Source organism: Anas platyrhynchos, chromosome 7, assembly GCF_047663525.1.
Source record: "Anas platyrhynchos isolate ZD024472 breed Pekin duck chromosome 7, IASCAAS_PekinDuck_T2T, whole genome shotgun sequence".
NCBI classification, from domain to species: domain Eukaryota; kingdom Metazoa; phylum Chordata; class Aves; order Anseriformes; family Anatidae; genus Anas; species Anas platyrhynchos.
The window spans coordinates 10112546-10130876 of record NC_092593.1 but is presented as its reverse complement, the minus strand read 5'-3'; the positions used below and the strand labels follow the sequence as shown (position 1 = coordinate 10130876).

The window sequence follows — 18331 nt, the reverse complement described above, 5'->3', positions numbered from 1 at the left end:
AAGAAAGGAAAAAAAGGCCAACTATTTTTCAATGTTAATAGTTCTTCCTGGTAATGAAACATTCACAAGACAGTGCAGTCACTGTAATTGCAGCTTCCATAAAATGATTGTTTTGATTACATCATGCTTGCTTATTATAGGTAATTAGATTTTAGAAATCTGTACGCAGCAGTGACACTCTTTTCCTTCTCCACATTGTGAGTTGTATTTGGCGCGTGTTTGTACCTACATTTACCATTTTTCTAAGAAACACTGATATTAAACTTGGAGTCATTTATTTGGTATCTGCATTGTCCGTAGGGCCATATTAAGTATCTGCAGATTTTGATATGGCACAGCAAGTATCCTCTTGTTTTTATGTCATTCTGCTTCCTGCTACACCTGTGCAGCAACACTGCTTGTATCAGTGCACAGAATTCAGCTAAATTTCAGAAAACTCAAAAGCTTATGGTAACAAAATATTTTCTCTAATTTTTCTAGTAAGTATTTAGGTGTCTATGATCCCCAAGAGATTTGTAATAATTAAAGACACTAAAAGTTCAACTGCATGACAGAAGGCCAGTGTCCAGTCCTGGTTAACTCTAACTGGTTAAGGATCAAGGATGACAAACAGCTATGTTAAGTGCATTTTACTGTTTATGGCATTTCTGACGCTAAAGTTCAGGAACACGATGGATAGCTACTACAGTAGCTCCCCCTGCTGATGAAACACAGTCTTCCAGAGTATTTTATAATTCATATATGAGCACGCTAAACCACCTAGTCATGAAAATGGATTAAAAATGGATACTTCACTGCTTAATTACCAGGCCAATCTGAGACCAAGTTGTAACCTTTGGCATCCTAGCTGACTTCAGCTAAGGTGAGATATCCTGAGACTCACCTCTAGCAGTGGAAGAGGGGAATTAAGGGGGCTAATTCAAGACCTTTTCACCACTATGCTGCTCTCTCCAGGCAGCAACCCTTAGCAACCATTCAGAGTTTAAATGATGTTATAAAGTACATTAAGCATTAACCCCAACCAAATACTAACTCCTGTTAAGAAAATATGATTTATAATCTTTATTGTTTACTTACATATAATAAATATAATACAGAACAAAAACATCACACCCAGCGATTGTATTACACAGGCTGTTTATCAGAACACATTACATTTTCTTTTCACTAGCCCTTTCATAGGGTTTTGGTATTGGATATTCAGAATTTCAATTTATAAATCTATCAACACAAGAATGATTTTCCCATTTTCACCTTTATACATGTTTCAAATAATCACATATATACTGATTTTGTTAAAAATATATAAGCAGTATTTGGTATTTGCAGTATAGGCCTATAATTTCCATTCATTAGATCTCTATTCATATTGAGAATTTCAAAATAATTAATAGCTTAAATCTGATTTTAATAAAAAATACTTATTCTATAGTTCTCATTTAAATGAATCCCCTCAGAAAATGAAGTGAATCCCCTCAGAAAATGAAGTGATTGGACAAAGACACTCCAGGTAAAAGTCAACATTCACTTTTAAAAAACAAAGGGCAAAAGTTCAGGTCCTTGCTTCAGCTGTACAAATCGGGAATAGTGGAGACACCTGTTTAGAACAGAGGGAAGCAAAGAGCAAGAAGCCAGAGTTTCTTAAGAGATGTGCATCTTCATTTCAGAGTTACTACTGCTATCCTGCTGTTTTCTTGGCATAAATCACTGCATCAAGCCATGATTATATGTTTTTCTCTGCATGAATATACTTATCATTAAATGGAAATTAGATGAAAATGCCGTGTTTTTTGTCAGAAATAGACAAGGTTTAACACACTCTGAAATCAGGTATTTAAGTGCAAATGCAATACTCATCAGCAATTCATGTTCTGATCTCACTAAGGAAAATGGTTAAACTGTTATGCATAAAGGTATTTCACAAAGGAAGCATACCTGCGAGTATCTGTGCTCTCAGAACATCTGAATTATCAGCGAACGGCACAAACTTCATGCAAACAGAAGCTTTTGTCAGTTTAAAGTTTCAGCTAAAGCAGTCTCTGCTTTAAAAACATTCAGAATTATCTTCAAATTACAGAGAGCTGAAATTTAGTACAGAATTTAATGCCAAAAAGACCAAAGCTACTAACTATTGGGTTTGTGCATCTTTTAATGCACAAATTTTAGATGTTTAAGAAATCAATCAGTATAAACATCTAAACAAAAAGTTTCAGGTACAGTTTTGTTTTACTGATAATTCATTCCTAAAAAATCTGAGTAAGTTTTAAATCATTACAAGGATTCAATCGATTGTACAATGCTGAAGTCCATAGTGCACACCTCTTACACTAATTCCATTGAGATAACATCAACTTGAGCAAGGGGATAAGCATTCACAAGAGCTTTGTGTGAACAGTTTCAAGATTTTTGATTAACAGGCAGATCATTCATTTGTAACTGGATCATATGTGAGACTTTTAACAACTCTCTCACACACAAAAACCCCTAAGAATCCCAAAATGCAACCAAGAAAATCCTTATCATTTACCCTACCTCCCTAAATATATTTTTCCATGATTCTTACAGTCACAGGGCTTAAACATTCAGCTTCAATACAAAATTATGAGACTTAAAATATGTACATTCTATAGTAAATCAAGATCAGAGAGATCAATTTAATGCACAATTATTGCCTAAACACGTCCTGTACATAGTTGTGCTATGTAAGCAATTACCTCGATGGTTTTACAGCTGATCCCATATGCTGCCCAGTAAGTTGTATTTATTTTCAATAAAAATTATTGTATTTATTCTTTTTCTCTTTTCCTTCTCCCACAGGAAAGGGATACTGGAAAGCCCCTGTTGTTTTTCTAGCTAAAGGCTAAAAGGAGGAGATTCTAAAATATTTTAGAAATCACTCGTGATGGGGGATCTAGTTAATTGACTTGCAAAAGGTCAGATTTATATCGAAGAGAAGCATTACCTATAACAGACAAGGAAAAGCAGACTTGTGGGCTGACAATATTAGTAATACACTGAAGGATATTTAATGAAAACATGGTAATGTGCATATCATAAATTTAGCTCTTTGCTATATGGCTACTTTCTCCTCAGCTTGATTTTTATTTTATTTTATTTTTTTATTTAAATAAACCATGGAAAACCTTTAGAACCATATGTCAAGAACCATACAAATATCCCCACACTATTATTTTCTGAGGCCATTCCAATGCACCTTTCGTGGAACACGTGAACAAATTGTGCATCTTTCCTGATAAAACAGTCAAAAGTTCATTAAAAAAAAAAAAAAGAAAAGAAAATTGGATGCAACTTTATGAACTGTAGCTCAACTGAACAGCTGCTTTTTACTGAATCCTCAAAGAAAAGCCTTTTATGCTTTTAAAAGTAGGAAGTGACAACTAGGTTAAAGTCTGGATGAACTCCTCATCATGGCATGCATTCCCGAAAAAGTCCGGTTACCTACAAACACCGGATGTAATGATGCAATACATCAACGGGGAGGGAGCGAGAAGACAGAAAGCTGACCGGTTACATCTCTGTTAGAATTACATGTTTTATATTAGGTTTATAGCAGTAGAGAGAATCTGAGTAATCAAAATATAATTACAGAAGTTTCAACTAGCTGGGAAATGTCCTGTTATATTCTTTGCAAAGTAAGTGGAAATGTCAAATCAGAAATCATCAAGGGGAAGCTGATCCTCTGGGCTATGATCGCTATGCTCACATTCTCACTATTGACAAAAAAAAAATTCTCCTTGAAGTATACCACTAAGTAAAGTGGTTAACATCTCTTATACTGATGATTTTACAGAAAAATCATGTAGCAAGACAAATTCACCTTCTAAATAATTAAGCTGCATGCCAGCCATAGAGAAACACAGTCTGTGATCAGTTACAGTATGTTTACCATTTTTCCCAGCACAAAATCCCTCAATTTTATATTACTGAAGTCCTAGAGCAAACTACTTCAGATGTATTCTGCAGACAGAAATACTGCAAAGGCATAAAAGGTCAACCTGACTGCAGAGTATTTCAATAAAGTTTTAGTTTATTAATGCTGCCTATGATACTGGTGGGCTTTGGATAAAATCCCAGCCTAGCCAAAGTAACTTTACTGGAAAAGCAAACAAAAAATATCCCCAAAGTGAACACACTTTGTAAAAATTTAATGATAAAAATAAATATATTTATGTTAGAAGACTCTACCCCATAGTCAGACCATGTATTACTACAGCATTGTCTAAACCTGAAAGTTAATGTCACTCTCGTGCCTCAGGTGCAGCTCTGAAAACAAAAGTGCAACTATTAATTTACATGGTGCAATAAAATAGGAAAAAAAAAAAAAAAAACAAATTGCAAAATCAATTTAGAATGGATGTGTGTCCAAAAGCTAACGAAGTACTGTGCAGTGCACATTTTACAGACACCTTTAGATGCTATTATCATTGTGATTCACCTAACAAACAAGGAAATTCAACATGAAAATCATGTGATATGAAATGTCTGAGCGAAACCTGAAAATTTGGAACAATTTTAAAAGCAGGAGTTAGTTATCAGCTCATACAATGCATGGTATCATCCACATTTCCCTGAGAAATCATGCCATGCAATAACCACACTAAACAGAATACACCATTAATCAATCCTAGATTCAAAAGAAAAAAAAATCATGCATAGCAACTGTCAGTGAGCCATCAACACTTCCATGCTGTTGCAGACAGCTATTACATTGCAGATACTACCTGTGACAATCCTAACAGAAACTGTAACTAACGCAAAACCTAGACCAAATACAGAAAACTGATTAAAAATCACTACCCTATAGTTAGCCATATAACTCAACATGGTTTTTAAACACTAGCTCGTTTCTTGAATTTTGAGCATGCCACTTCCTATATCTTCATTTACAAACACACAATCTGCCTTAATGAGGCCTATCTTCATGTGAAATTTGGAAGCATGACCATAAATTTTAGACACCAAGTTTAACTACTTTTCCCCTCCTCTGATAGCCTTAGCTTAAGCTCAAGTTAGTTTCCTTAAAATAGAAGGATTTTTTTTAGCAGGGAATAGGAATGACTTTCACCCCAATGAAAGATGGAACTTAGAATTAACAAAAAAAAAATCACCACCTTATTTAAGGCAATCATATTAGTAAATAGGAGTACCTAGGCACAATGGGGAGAGTGAAAGAGAGTATTCCAACAGCACACACCAAGAAAAGCAACTCACAGGCTCTTTTACGTTACATGGCAGTGCGCAATGCATAGAGCAGCATTCCGGGTCACCTCTCACGTGCAGCACCATGGTTTCTCAGTTCAACTCCCTACTGTGGCGAAATACTTCAGCCTTTGCTCCCCCCCAGTAAGATAACCAGGCTGTGCCTTAGCCTTGCAGCTTCTCAGCTGAAATCAGCCACGTTCCCCACAGCAATATCCATGGGCAAAAAGGCAATGCCTAAGCCAAATGCAGCGCATGCTCGACAACAGAAATATGGGGCCTCTGGTGAATTCAGTGACATTCTTGTGCCCCATACTTTCTAATTAACTGCTGAGTAGTGGTGTCACACGTATTTCATACCTTTGCTGAATCAGTATTACATCTACAGCAGCCCCTCTCAGTGAGCACATTTTTGGCATGACTGAAACCGAAGAGAAAGTAGCTCAAAAAAAAAAAATATCTCTACATGATGTTTTTCTCCTTTGTACTGGGTTACAGTACACAGTACGCTGAACTATGCAAGACTCACCAGAACCCTAAAAGCTAAGACATGCTACATGGCATTCGGCAAATTATCGCCATTTCCTCCTCCAGATATAAAAACTGAACAACTCAAAAGCTCAAATCACACAAGGAAGAAATTCTTGGTTATCTCATAGGACTGTAGGAATTACTTAAGCTGTTTGACAGAACAATACACGCAGTACCCATTTTCCGTTTTGTAGGCATGGGAAATCATCATTCTTTAAGCATCTGAAGTATGTACTTCCTGTGAGAAATAAGTCAGAATAAAGACATTCCCAAATGAAACAGTAGGAACAATGACAATTTATGCTAGCACAGTGTTAAAGCATTTACGGGAGCGCCTTCACATTCCAGTTGTGTCATGAGGAAAAAAAACAGCATGTCACCATTACATCAGAGGTACCTGAGAATCAAAGCTAAATCTCTTGTGCATTTACCAAGCACCCATTAGAGAACTATGCAATTTACATTTCAAATAAGACGATATATTTATAAAATATTATTGTACTAAAAATCACAAGATTTTATAGAAAAATCTCATCACATTCTATTAAATGCAGGAACGATGTTACATGTCATAACTTCAGTAAATAAAACTGCAGTATATTTCTTGTAACCACAGGGGCACCACTGTTTAAAAATCCATGGCAGTTCAGGAAGGATAGTTTGCCTTTTTTTATTATTGTTATTCTGTAAAGAACTGTAATTTAATGCAAAAAGGCTGCTCAAGCTACTTAGCGACATAAGATTAAAATATTAAGTATCTTTAAAAAAAAGATTAATACATCTTTTGTTAAAAACAGAAGCAGTGGGAAGGCCCTAACATTGACTCTGCTGAACAGAAAGATGACCGGGTCAGAGACAGAACACCACTCTCCTAGTACTTAGTTTCTAAACCTCTCTAACATAACAATGCCACTTAACAGACATCATATACAGATGAGACAATGATGATCTTTCACTTCTAAGTCATGAACAAATATGGTAGCAATTGCCCACCATGCGTTATCCCTCCAATCCTATCAGTGACCAATTTCAGACGACATTATTAAAATACTCAGCTAAAAATATTGTAATTGCCCATTTAAAAGCAAACTCAGTTTTCCTAAGGTTAGTTTGCTGAAGCTGTAACTGATTAGATGTTGTAAAGGAACAGATGTAAATTTGTAGTTAATGGCTGGTATTGAGTATATGGCATGATCTCATTGAAATGTTAAAATTAGGAGAAAACGGATATCATTTTTTTTATTGCCAGTAAGCCTTAACAACATTTATTGGAAAAGCTGAAACTAACACCCTCTAATTTGTGCTAATTTAGAAGAAAAACTACTGTAAACTCCTCTTACCAAAGAAATCTCTGAAAATTCTAAGTCAAATGTAAAATTAGTTTTACACACTCTATTTTCAACCCCTCTACTACTGGGCTTTGGAATTGAAATGGAAAGTTTCTGAAAATGCCACAGAAAAATTAATAATCTTATTAGTTTATTTAAAAAAAAAAAAATCCTATCTCAGGTATCCGAAGACTTACTACATCATCTTAAAGAGATGCCTCAGATAATTGCAACTTTTAATGACATCCAATATTAAGAACTGGAAGGGAAAATTTTATAAAGGTGCAATAGTCAACAAGAACAGTCCCCAGATTCACTTATTTCTCCTGGGTATCTTTTTCTCTTCTCTACATAAAGAATTCTACATTCTAGCTGCTGGTTAAATCAAGTCTTGTAACTGTATCACTAAACATGTCACTTTCTTGCATTCCCTCTAGTCTAGTAGTTGTGTCACCAAATCACCAAAACTGGTCTTGGAAGGCATATGGAATACCCTATGTTATTAACAGACTTCTTATGTGGAAAACTATTTGCTAAAAATCTGTCCTTTATTCATTATAATAAAACAAAATCATACAAAAGACAAAATTATTATTATTTTTTAAAATATAAGTGTCTTATAACCAGAAGTTGGGAAAGTTACTGATTTATGTCAAATATCCCTGAACTTAATTATTCCTAACTTCTCACAATTAAATAGGAAAAATGCCGCAGTAGAAGGAAGATGCAGGTTATAAGGAAAACGATCAATTTTAGAAAAAATTTATTAATGCAATTGGGAAAAAAAAAATCAATATAATTATCTTTATCTTTCATAGTGCAACCCACTGACTGAAAACTTCAACAATTAATTTGATCTGTTTCTTAGCTGGCAGCTGTACTAATGAAAATTTTCAAATTCAGTTTTCTGTATGAGATCATTCGGAATGATGGGTTACAGAATCAGTCTGTTTAAAACAAACACTGATTTTGAGAATGTACACCCAAATGTACTGTCATTAGAAATATTGTATCATTCACTAAAATTGTAAACATTCCAGAACATTAGGTAATACAAGATTTTTAAACATCGGCACCCGTTGCCATTACAAGGCTTCTCAAAATGGGATAAAACAATATATATGTAGTGTTCCAGGACCGTACAAAGATCCTGCCTCAATAATTACAAGAATTCACTTAATAAATTACTTTACTATTTTCTTCTATTAATATGCAAATAGTCTATACAACATAAAAAAGTTAATTTGTACCTACTACAGGTAACATATCTATTTAGCTTTTCATCAAAAAGCCTGTAAGACGTGATAACCTGCAAACTTATTTACATAATGCATTTGAAAGTATTTTTTAAAAACAATATTGTCCAGCATTTAACAAAATTGTGAGTTAAAAAGAGAAAGAAATCACTTAACAGCATTCATTTTCTTGATTTTGTCAAGTAACTTCACCAGCTCAGTGTTGTAAGGCAGGTTTGGTTGCTCAGATGGACTAAGACTCCCTACAGTGATATGCATGTAGTAAATTTGTTCATTTATAAAACCAGATGAAAGCAGGAGAGAGGAAAACATTAACGTTTCACAAGAACCAAAACTTCTTATTTTTACTAAAAATTCAGAATAGGCACTGAAACATGATTCCTTAGGGACTTTTCCAGAAGATTGTCTCTTCGCTAGGCATCACTCCATTTTTAAACTAAGAAGGAAAAGAAAAAAAAAAGTTACCAGTGCTAAATAATTAAAAATTACAAAAGGGAATCACTGTGTGTGTTTCCATCTTATTAATAAACAAAAGGAAGTGCTAGTGCATCAAAGCTTAAGACATTGTAAATTACTCTTATGGTAAGTATATTTTTAATTTCATTATTACGTTTAAGCAACATCAGAAAATAAAAATACACTCCTGATCACGTAAATTCTGCATACATTCTTTGAAAACTACAGCCCCTAGGCACGGGGCTAAGACAGTCAAAAAACTAAGTCCATCTCCATGCTCCAAGACAGTATCAGCAAACCATCTGTAATAATCCTGCTAGAGATTTGTGCAACCTGTTCTTAGAGGGTTATTTTGCAAACTCCCTAGGTATTCCTTGTTGTAATATACTGCATCTGTGCCCCCTGAAGGCAGTTTTCTTTTTTCCCCAATCATTATATTATTTTTTTTAACGTTTGAGTAATTAAGTTTCTGTGAGACTTTTCAAAGGTACAGGTGCTTTCTTTTTACATTACCTAAATCCTCCTACCTCTTCCTGCTCCTGTCCCCACTGTCTGTCTTATGTCACCCTCCTCCCCCCCCCCAAAGTCACATTGAGAAAATGTAAACATTAAAGTAAAAATCTACTTTACGTTTCAAAACCATTGGCCAAGAACTACATTAAAGTAAGAATAATGTTTGGTATAGAATAATACGGATTTTGAAGATATTCTTTAAAACTCTATCCATTAATTCAAAACAAGATTAACTGTATGCTCTGTAAAAATGTGTACTGATGTAACAAATGCCATCATGAAATAGGATCCTCATCTTTCACCATACTGTTTCAAATCTGTTTATTAGCATACCTTTTGTCTATGAACAGCAACTATCCCCATCTTGTGAAACACTATGCATAGGAATGAGACTTTCACACTGCTCACTTTCTTCTGGCATTCTTAAAAGAAACAGATTTATTTATTTAAATTACACAGTAATATGTTGGCATCAAAGCAACTCATTTCATAAGTACTAAATGTGCTATAGAGGTTTGAACTGCACCATTAAAAATATACAAAACCCCTTCACTTCATAAAGTTAGCACTTCTTCACTGCATGCTTTGGATACAGTAACTATTATAAAAGCATTAAGAAAAAATAATCAAGTGTGATAGCCACTACGAAACTTATTTAAAAAGAAATAAACAGACTTCAAATCTTTCCCTTTTCTGAACATTATATAGGTTAATAAATGGATTGGCAACTACTACAACTAAAAAGTCAGCTATCTTAATACAAAATTAGATGAAAACAAATACGGCATGTATACTGTGGCTTACAAAAAATTACAGGATATCAGAAAGGAGACATAGGATCATATTTTGTGACTGTCCTACCTCTGAATTCGATGTTTTCTGCAAATAAAGGCAAAAACTCTTCTGATTCCCACCATCACTGGATCCCAGTTGTTATAGTGACATAAAAGAGTTGCAATGAAAAAAGAAAAAAATACAGGGATTGCCCCTGCAAAAAATAACCAGGAAAACTGCACCTGGAACACAGACATCATTCATTCAGAAAGCATTTTTTTTTTTCCTTTAGAGTATACTGTATATTAGAAGTAGTTATTTTAAAACTATTTGCAATTTTAAGATGCACAATTCTTTTGAATGGGGTGAAATATTACAAATATTTCTGCAAGTCATTTGGTACAATTTCTACAGTCACTGCTACTTCTAATAAGTCAATAACACTTTTTCTGTTCTGTACATCCAAACATTTTGTTTGTGTTGTGGTGCAGGTGAAATCTGCTATTTAAAGATGCTCTCATTTTTAGGCTGCAGTCATCTGTTGGTTATAAATGAGGAAGTCCCCTAGTCACTTCCAAAGCGTTGGACAAAAAAAAAAAAAGTCACCTGAAAGATTTGTACATCTGATTATCCACTGTGAACATCCTGTCACTAAGCAGTCACTGATGAAATCTACGTGCAGAGATAAGACTACCCCACTGGAAACTTACAGTTTTGTGTTTTTTGTTTTTTTTAAAAAACAATAATAATAATAAAAAAGCATGGCACAATACTTGCTCAATTTAAATTAAATTCTACTTGTTCCTATACTACTAGTACTCAGAATTGATCATCTGAAACAGTTTTAAACTTAAAATTGTAGAAAGTTACATAAATCAAGGGTGCAAGAATTATAATCTTGTTTGAAATGTCTTTAAGGATTACAGAGCAATGAAACATAAGCACAGCTCCCCCTTGTGGAAAAAAAAAAGTCCAAAACAGAAGATTTCAGAGGCGAAAAAAAAAAGGTACAGTTTTGATACCAAGTACTGATGCTCACTCTCAAAATCTAACAAATTGGAATTGTTAGATGAAGAAAGAGGCATCACCAGATGGACAAATGCCTAAACATAGTCAGGTTTTGTATTTACCCCAAGGAAGACAAAGCAGCCTTTTTACACAAGGCCAGTAAAATTAAGAGAAATGGAAGGTAGCAAATAGGTTTTCAGAACCTCCAGAAAGAACCAGGTGTAGGCAAATGAAAATAACGGTGGAGGGAATGAAAAAGGCATGAAGATTCGGATTATGAAAGATGTTGCCAGCACATAAGCTGAGACAATACAGGAAGGTGAAGATTTAAGATAAGGGATATGAAAAGAGCAAGTGAAAACAAGGTGTACCGGAAGTTAGATTAATGGTTAACTACTTTTTTTTTTTTTTTTAAATACCAAATACATATCACATGGAGTAACTCTAACAGTGAAAACACTGATAACTATAAAAGCGAGTTAAAAAATTAAGTTGCCCTTGTGCTACCAATATCAACTGAAAGTCACCAAACAGAGCTTTAAAGATGATTCTGCTACTTCAGCTAACTCAATATTGCATGTGTACACGGAGAAGAAATTTGTTTTAAAGATCCGGACTCTGTGTTTACTCAGATCAAATAGCTTAGAGAAGAAATTATTTACAAAGAGTTAGGAAAAACACATTCCAGTTTTCACTGTGCTGCAGAATAAAGTTTAGATGAATCAGTACAGAAGACAGCCTAAGATTTTCAAATATCAATATCTAACTATACATATGATCTAAAAATTTGCACACATAAAAATAGATCAAAAATAAATATAAATGAACGCTTTTTTTAAAAAAAATTGCTATTAAAACTAGTTTACATATAAACCTAATTCCACCTCACTGAAGTGATTTTTGGTAAGAAATTTACTTTTTCCTCATTTTTTCCTTAATATCTACCATGGAGTATTTACATTCTTGCTACAGTTTACGTCCCAAGCGTATGTTGCAGACACTTGAACAGCAAAATGAATGCTGTTATCTTACCAGTGACTGCTTTACTATAGGTAGAATTGCTGCAAGGTTTTGCTGCATTTCCATGTTGAAAGACTCAGGTAATACTAATATGAAATATACTTTATTTCATGTTTGTTACAAGACTATTTATTCTGGGCCTGTCTCCCGTTTTATTTTCCAATTTGACTTTCATTATTTTTATCCTTTTATTTTTCTGCTTTATTTTCCCCAAATCCCCCCTGACATTAAACAAGGGTGAAATACAAATTCTGTGGTGTTCCTCGCCCCCAGTTTTACATGTCTGCCAGAAAATTTCAGAAGTCAAAAAGTTTTCATTAGAATTGACACTTTGCTTGTAGAAACATTTCTCAGTATAGCTTCTTTTTGGCAGGAACCATTCTAAGTGCAAGACTTACCACCTTATTTCTTGTAAGTCTTGTACAAACAAAAACCTCAGAAGAAACAGACGAAAACTCAAATGTAGTGACTGAATACAAGTCACAGATTGTACCACCACAGATAATGCATGAACCACATCTGCTTCAGGGATGACACTACTCAGAAAATGCTCAATTTGTTACGTTCCAGGCATAGTCAGATTTTTTTCCTTTACATATTTCCACATTTCTAGGTGTACATTGCTTACAAACTCAACATAGCTGTATTTGCTAAAGAACTCAAAAGAGCATCAAAGCAGTGTGAGCAAGCAGTAGTTGGCAGTGTGACCACTTTCAGTGGCAGTATTCTATGGTTAGCTCTAAGTTTGGACAGTTTTGATGTTTTAATTTCTATCATCTTCAGCTAAGCTATTCCATGACTAAATTGCTTTCTAATTCACACAAAATTTAGCATCCCAGTTCTCTAACTCCATGTGCTTCAATTATAAATTGTAGCCAGGCCAAAGTGCTCAAAGGCTGACTAATTCACCCTTTTCATCCCAGAAAACAAATAGCCAGGCATCAACTCTGGCAGCCTCTCCATACCACTCAACTATACATGATCTAACATTGGTGTAATAATAATAATAATAATAATAATAATAATAATAATAATAATAATAATAATAATAATAATAATAAATGATGTATGATATAATAATATATAATAATATAATAATATTATTATATTATAATATATAATATATATTATATATATTATTATATATAATATATAATATATATATCATTATATATATAATATATTATATATTATATAATATATAATATATATTATATTATATTATATATAATATATAATATATATATCATTATATATAATATATTATATATTATATAATAATAATATAATAATAAAATAATAATAATAATAATAATAATAATAATAATAATAATAATAATAATAATAATTGGTGTAATTTTACCAATGGTCAAAATGCAAACAAACGTGATGGCAAATGCTTAGTTTAGCCATGTCACAGATACACCAGTGTCTATAATGAGTGACATCAAAAGCTATAGGTAGGGGATGCCCTGTCCCCCAGAAAAGGCATTATCACTGTAAGAATGATTAAACTTACACAGATGTGTGAGAAAATTGGGCCAAAAGTCACTGAAATAAAAAGTTAAACAGGTGGTTTAACTTTCAAATCAAAACTTAACTTCTCAAATATAAGTTTTAACACTAGGGATAACATAAATCCAAAACAAAGAGCAGGAAAAAAAGTGATCTTGCCTTCAGAAAACAGGAACAGTTGCATGACCTCAACTTAAACAAAAAAGACGGTAATTGTATGCTTGCAGAATATGCTAAATAATCATTATTCACATTAAATTAAGAATTTGATATTCCTTGCCACTGATTAAATATTAAATTCAAATAAATATTCAAAGTCAGAGTTGAAATTCATGCATAAATAAAATCTGGAAGTTCTACACCATCAGCATGAGAAGTATCTATACAGCTTGACGAGTAATATAAACCAATTTTAGATAGTTTCTGTTCTAAACTGATTACCTGTTTCTTTTTTCTTTCCTTATATGCAGGGTCTTTCCCACAGTTATTAGCTCAGTAACAATGACACTAGACTAACTTAAAGCAGGACAGTTAAATGGAAGCTATAATCCACATTAAACTAATAATGTGTAATTAAGCCTTGTAGCTTCTACATGCCTGTGTCATAAACCCATACAATTTTCATTTCATTACTAATTGGGCATTTTCAAGATAGGCAGTCTGCAGCAATTCTGTAATCGTAAAGGTCTTAACATGGGCTGCACTTGCAGTTGTTCTTTAATTCTGGAAAGTGCCTGTTAAGGTAAAGCATTTGACAGGCATTATTGATGACTTGGGGTACTTTCCATCCAAGCAGCATCTCAATCAGATCTAAACTAAAGTACGCAAGTAATCTCCTGCAAGTGCAAAATTACTGTAACTGTCAATATAAAGAGGATTAATTACAATGCGATTCAATAATTAAAATAAGTGAATACCGTTCATTGCATACATTGTGAAAAATAACACTGCCATTGATTTGAGGTGGGGAAGGAAAAATAAGGAACGATCAGCTCCAGTCTGTTAACAATGCTCAAACCTTGGTAGTACATTACCTTTTGCATGCACATGTCAGCTATTATGGACAGAGGTATTGTAAGGCTTAGCGCAAGTGTGCCTATCAGTGATGAGGTAAGAAAGCAGCCCCTACAAAATAATAATTAAAAAAGAATTCTTACATAAAAGTTTAAAGACAACTAAAGTAATACATCAAACTGCAGGAGGTATATGATTAAGCTCAACTTTCAGTCATCTTCTTTAATAAAATGTAATATCCACAGTCACTGATTTGTAAAACAGCTCCTGAGATCTTCGGCACTTTGATATAAACCAAAGGCTCTATAAATAAAATTTGACTAGTCTGAGCCATTTTGATAAAGTGAACATCATAAAATCCAAAATAAAAACTGCAACTACCATATTATGATTGACCAACTCAAAAATTCCCAAGCATCAAGTGAGTCTCGTTAGCAATGAAATGGTCTATTCTACCATATGAAGAAAATATCAACTAAATGGTATTTACCCAGTTCAAATCAATAATGTTTACTAGTGAGTTGTTAACTCTTATTTCAAAGATACTTGGATTTTTTTATTTGTTTTTTTTAAATAAAGACATTTTTTCCTCATCTTTGAGAAGTGCTGAAAACAGCACTAGCTGTGCTTTTTTTTTTTTGTGGAACTGCTATCTGTTATGCCAATAACTAATTTTAAAGAAAAATCTTTAGTTGTAATATTTATTTTGTTTTAAACTCACACAATCTTTACTCTGGCTTCTGTAAAATTAAACAGATGCATCATCACTGAAACTATAATCATTAAATGTGATTCACTAAAGAAAATACTATTTTCACCTCACAGAAGTGGTTGAATTTATTAACAGCGTTTAAACACAAAGAACTGAACAAATATTTGGAAAACATTTTCCAGAACATTATTTCGTGCACGTTCTCCAACTAGAAGACTACTCCTATACCCAGCCCTTAGGTCCTTCCATAAAGCTGACTTTCAAACAAACGAAAATGACCAGTTTTAACATTTGTGATCACTTTGGTTTGTTCCATGTCTTCAAAAGAAAGAAAAACATATGCAGATGAGAAAGAAACAGAACTGAAACAAAGCTTTTGCATGCTCTGAATTTTTGCAAATTTCCTTCCCACCCCCAATATTCTAAATCCCCTTTCTGCATCATTACAGAGTACTTCTTTAATGCAGCACTGACTGCTGTTACTGAATTAGAACGAACCTTACCACTAGATCATCATAAATGCACGAACAGCATAGAATCCAATCCAAATTTATCAGCGGGTTAAAAAAAGAAAAAGAACGAAAGGGTCACATCTATCACATTATTTACTTGGCAGGACTCTACTCTTGGGGAGAGTGAAGTGCATTAAATGGCATTTACATCCAAAGAAAGATTAAAGGACCATGCTAGCTCCACACTATACACGTAAAGAATGAAGTCAGCATGAACTGAGATTAGTTGTAGTCCAGAATTCTAGACAAAGGTAACTGAAAATAAAAATAGCTCTTTAATTGACTGGATTATCATTCTGAGAAGTTACACAACTAGCAGGTGTATTAAAGAATTGTCTGTGCCCACCCACGTACTTCTATGCTGGTTCTTAATTTTGGGACAACAGCCAAGGTGGTTTTGTTTGTTTTTGTTGGTGTTTCATTTGGCCTATGTCAAAATAGCAGTTAATCTTTTTACCAACCAACACTGAACTAGTCTTACAGAATGTTATTAATTTAACAAAAGTATTCAGTGAATAAATAAACTAAATTTAATTACAAAAAAGTATATATTTTAAAATAGATTTATGCCTAGGATAGGCTAAAATTTTGCCAATAAACAAAAAAAGTCATGATTAAACTTTCTAGATTTTAAACTTCAGCTGAAAATACACACACAGAAAGGGGGGTTCCATTAAGGTTTTTTATTGTAGGCCTGTCCGAGAACTTAGGATCAGAAGTATGTCAGTTTAAGACTGTCTAACCCACAAGGTTTTCTATCCTCTCTACCACAAATAGAGATTGAAAGCCAGGGGTTCTCAGTCAACAGAAACTGCCACACATATTCAAAACATAGTATTGAAACAGACTTCTAGTTCACTGAGCAACCATATGGCATAGGAAACACCTCTTTTTTTTTGGAAACTCTTCCTTAATGTCTCCAGAATAAATATGATTTTACTACTTATAGAATTACCTGTTACACTCCTATTTTAACCTAATGCTAGCCCAGAAGAAACTTTGGCTGCCTGAATTCTTCCAGGCTGGAAACTCCACCTTATCAACCACTGCTCTTAGAGCACTCTCTCCTTTTGACGGTTATACACAAATTTTCAACTTTGCTACAGCTTTTGAGCTGTTCTCCTACAAACCTCCTGTTTGATTCTCTGTTGCTGACCTATCCAGACTATCATATCATGAAATTAACAAAACTCAGGGTAATATATGAATTGCCATACCTTGGTGATTAACACATTCTAATGAGATATGGTACAGTATGTCTCTGAAGACAAACTGTAGAAAACTTTTTTGCTGCATTCTGTCTCTCATTATTTCTACGTGCCCTTGGAAAATGAAGAACTAACATACCAAAATGTTAGTTCTATAATGAGCTAAGCTTATCTTAATGAATACTTTAAGTCCACATCACCTGTTTTTTAAAGTTTGCTGTTGCTCTCAAAAGGGACACTGTAATGTGACAGATGACAACCTGCAACTCAAACTAGAGAGCAAAAAAGCTACTGATTTGACATCTCAACATTTGATAACACATATAAGACAATTTATATTGTGAAATATACGTGAAGCAAGTAGTACATACCACAACCAGAGGAACTCTGACAGAACTGTTCCAATAAGGCCATTAATGACAATGCACATCCATATCAGTTTGCTGGGAAACTCAAATGCTTCAAAGCCAGTATAGTGAAGCAGGAAAAAACCTGGCCATAGCAGCAACAGATTGAACAGCCCTACAAAACCTGAGTATAAGAACAACATTAAGTAAATCACAATAAATGTTCTTCAAGATAATTAAAATCTCAAACTCTGCTACCCTGACAATACACATACACAGAGGAAAGGACGCTGACAAACAGTTATGTCATGCATTTACAGGTTTAGAAATGGGAAAAAAAATCCACTGAATCAAAAGGGGCTGTCCACATTCCTTCAGGTAGTAGGACAACAATCGTTCCTTGTTGAGACTATAAAAAAGAAACATCTCATACAACTATTCTCTGAAGTACTGATAATTATGGGAACAATAAGCTCTCTCTTTGGCTCTTCTAAGCCCCTTAACCACTCACATATAGTTAAGTGAGTGAAAGCAAACAACTGAGTCACACATTGAATTAAAACTTTCAATAGCATTGTTTTTATTCTTACCAAAGAACATTGGTATATCAAGTTTATCTTCTCTATCTACTTTCCTTTTGATCATCACTATGTACACAGCATACAACATTGCTCCTACAAGAGACCAAAGGGAGCCTGTAAAGATGAAAAACACTGATTTAAGTCATGCCAAGTGTTGCTAGGATCAGCTCTTCAAAACACACACCTATTATAAAGCTGTCAAACAGAGATAGAAATTGTTTATTATGGAATCCATTACTATGTGAAAAGTAGGAAAAATGTAAAAAGCTCAATAATGTAAATACTGACTCAATTAAGCTATAAACCAGTTTCAGAAGTTGAAACTACAAAGCCAGG

General features: G+C 33.7%; 1 protein-coding gene across 3 annotated transcripts in view; it reads right to left on the bottom strand.

Moving 5' to 3' along the window:
• Positions 1-1047: 1047 nt before the first annotated feature.
• SLC35F5 (solute carrier family 35 member F5) overlaps positions 1048-18331 on the bottom strand; it is a 37758-nt gene continuing 20474 nt past the window's right edge. For 2 of the 3 annotated variants that reach the window (XM_072040692.1, XM_038181964.2), the window contains exons 12-17: positions 18005-18109; positions 17439-17598; positions 14656-14746; positions 10166-10320; positions 9638-9726; positions 1048-8771 (exon numbers count right to left, since the gene is read on the bottom strand). In XM_072040692.1, coding sequence (XP_071896793.1) covers positions 9645-9726; positions 10166-10320; positions 14656-14746; positions 17439-17598; positions 18005-18109 — 593 coding nt within the window. In that variant the 3' untranslated portion in view covers positions 1048-8771; positions 9638-9644. The remainder of the gene's footprint in view (positions 8772-9637; positions 9727-10165; positions 10321-14655; positions 14747-17438; positions 17599-18004; positions 18110-18331) is intronic. The other variant, XM_038181965.2, reaches the window with a different exon arrangement.